This window comes from Phyllobates terribilis, unplaced genomic scaffold (assembly GCF_046119375.1).
Source record: "Phyllobates terribilis strain yellow unplaced genomic scaffold, ASM4611937v1 Scaffold_1__5_contigs__length_1240528914, whole genome shotgun sequence".
Classification (NCBI taxonomy): domain Eukaryota; kingdom Metazoa; phylum Chordata; class Amphibia; order Anura; family Dendrobatidae; genus Phyllobates; species Phyllobates terribilis.
This window is the reverse complement of record NW_027362761.1, coordinates 189,918,707-189,921,260: the sequence shown is the minus strand read 5'-3', so window position 1 is coordinate 189,921,260 and position 2,554 is coordinate 189,918,707. Positions and strand designations below refer to the sequence as shown.

Below are 2,554 nucleotides of genomic sequence, written 5' to 3'. Positions count from 1 at the left end.
AATAACTTATTTACTCCACCTTATTTATAGTGTTTCTGGGTCCCAGTCACAGTAAAACTTATATGTCTGCAGGTATATCTATTTATTTATCTATATATACATATACATATATAGATAGATATATACATATATTTATATATATATATATATATAAATGAAGATTCCCCACACATAAATGTATACACACATACACATAATAAATGTGTATATATGTGTATGTATGTATATATATGCATGTGTATGTGTGTTTATATATATATATATATATATATATATATATATATATATATATATGTGTGTGTAATCTCACTGCATTCCTGTTTCAGTGCCTATGAATGGACCAGTACAGAGTGCAGCATACCAGTCTTGCTGTCTGAATGATTCCCCGGTGATTGCTCCAGGAGTGAGGTTACTGCCGCCTGTGAAGCTGTTGGGGGGCACATAGAAGGGTTTACAGTCAGGTTTGGAATAGCAGATACCGGCGGGAGCGACGCAGTTGGCTTAATTGGCACAGGCACAGCTGGAATTGTCTGAGTAGGGGCATGGCATATTGTTTTCATAGGTACTCCGAAATGTCCATATTCTTGCGACACTGCCATGCTTGTCATAGAGTCCATCATGCCAACATGTGGCCACATGGAGGTAACCATGTTGCTAAGTTGACTGGGCACAGGATATCCCAAGTGATGCATCATAGATGCTAAAGGAAGACCACTGGTCATCACCCCCTTATAATCTCTGCCAATAATGTTCTCTATAGCAAATGGGTGCTTAAATCCGGTGGACTGGTTGTAAGGCTGAAAGTGAGGGAGTCTTCCAATTCCAGCCACTGTGGGACTATCAGAAGTTGGAAGACCCAGTTTGGTTTGATTGTGTTGGTGATGGAAATAGTGAATCATCTGGTGATTTTTAGAAGCTAAATGTTCTGCCCTGTGCACCTTAAACCTCTTTCGTCTCCTTAGGAAACTTCCATTTTCAAACATGTCTCCACAATCGGGGTGCAGAGCCCAGAAGCTCCCCTTTCCTGGCTGGTCAGGTCTTCTTGGGATCTTGATAAAGCAGTCATTGAAGGACAAGTTGTGTCTCAGGGAGTTTTGCCACCTCTGGGTGTTTTCTCTGTAGTATGGGAACCTGTCCATGATAAATTTATATATGTCACTAAGGGGTAGCATTTTCTCTGTGGAGCTCTGGATGGCCATGGCAGTCAATGAAATATAAGAGTATGGTGGCTTCTGGTCACTGTAGGAGTTTTTTCCTGGTCGAGGCATGCTTGTGTCTTCAGCAGTTAAATGATTCTTGTAGGATAACTTGGCACAATGTCTCACATCACAGGCACAAATCTTATCATGGTAAACACGAGACCTATTTATTTCAGCTCCAGGTCAAGTTGTTTTCTCAGTCCTCACAAAATCAGGATTCTGAAGTTAGCACAAGTCAGCAAGCAATGAGGATCAAACTCTTCACACTTCAGATGCAAAGTGACTTCCAGAAATGAATGAAGAGCAGAGTTCATCAAGTATAAGATGCTAAATGAGTCTCATCAGCAAGCTAGAGCAGCATCCAGTCATCCAGAGTGTCATCCTTCTCAATGTGCTCCTACTGGATACAGAGGGAAGGTGGTGAGGCTCTGCCTAGGGAAGCAGATGAGCAGGAGATGAACAAGCTCTGGTTTTGTACTGATCACAGAGATGCTGAGACCCCTGCTGCTGCCTCTTCATTATCACATGACAGTCTCTGAGGGACTCCACACAAGACAAAGTCTCATCTGGTTTACTGAGACCTAAGGAGAGCCAATGTACTGTAAGAACACGGTGTGAGGTCGTCCTGGAGAGGGCTTGGCTGGGAAGGTATGCAGCACTTTGATCCTTTTCATTGACAGCTTTCCATGCATTAAGACCTCAAGGATTTCTCTGCTGCAGGAGTTAAGTGCAGAAGATCCAGGACTACTAAGAGAATTCTCACACTCTCCTCTGCTCTCTAGCTCTATAGAATCCTATATACTGGGGGCTTGCATTCTGTGATTTCTCTGCAGTTACTCAACTTCATAAGCAGCACCAAACTACTCAGAGTTACAGAAAAGTGCTTGGTGCTTCAATAAAAGAGGACAAGTGTGCTTAACAAATAGGATCTTTTTCACCTAATTCTTAACTCAGTAATTAGAAAACGTTTCTTGTGATGCTTGTATAGATTTTCATGCCACAGTCTTTGATAAGTCATTTGGGAAAGCAATTCTCTGTTATGCAGGGGACATAATCTGCTCTCAATTTGCATGCACTTTGCTAATCTTCTGTTATAAAATCAGTTTACCCCTTTATCCTCCAAACAGCACAGGCTTAGCACACCTCTGATATATCTGTATATTTTTAGATTTGTCCACATGTTGTGGCACCAAGGCACCTAACAGTCTTAAAGAAGGTAAGTCTGTTCAAGATGCCTTTTATAGCAGCACCACTGTTAGTTAAGCTGGTTTCCACTTGTCTTGTTTATCTATATACATTTGTTTGAAAACAACATCATTTATCAGGATTTTTTGCAATTTTGTATTGCAAATTGG

The 2,554-nt window shown here is 41.1% G+C and overlaps 1 protein-coding gene across 1 annotated transcript; it reads right to left on the bottom strand.

Moving 5' to 3' along the window:
* Positions 1–246: 246 nt before the first annotated feature.
* On the bottom strand, positions 247–1,713 carry FOXB2 (forkhead box B2). The gene has a single exon (XM_073652823.1). The coding sequence runs from the start codon at positions 1,266–1,268 to the stop codon at positions 330–332; it is 939 nt and encodes a 312-aa protein (XP_073508924.1). The 5' UTR covers positions 1,269–1,713; the 3' UTR covers positions 247–329.
* Between the last annotated feature and the right edge of the window lie 841 nt (positions 1,714–2,554).

Bases quoted from the DNA above. Each gene is read 5' to 3' on its own strand.
- FOXB2 (XM_073652823.1), bottom strand. From the start codon at position 1,268: ATGCCTCGACCAGGAAAAAACTCCTACAGTGACCAGAAGCCACCATAC.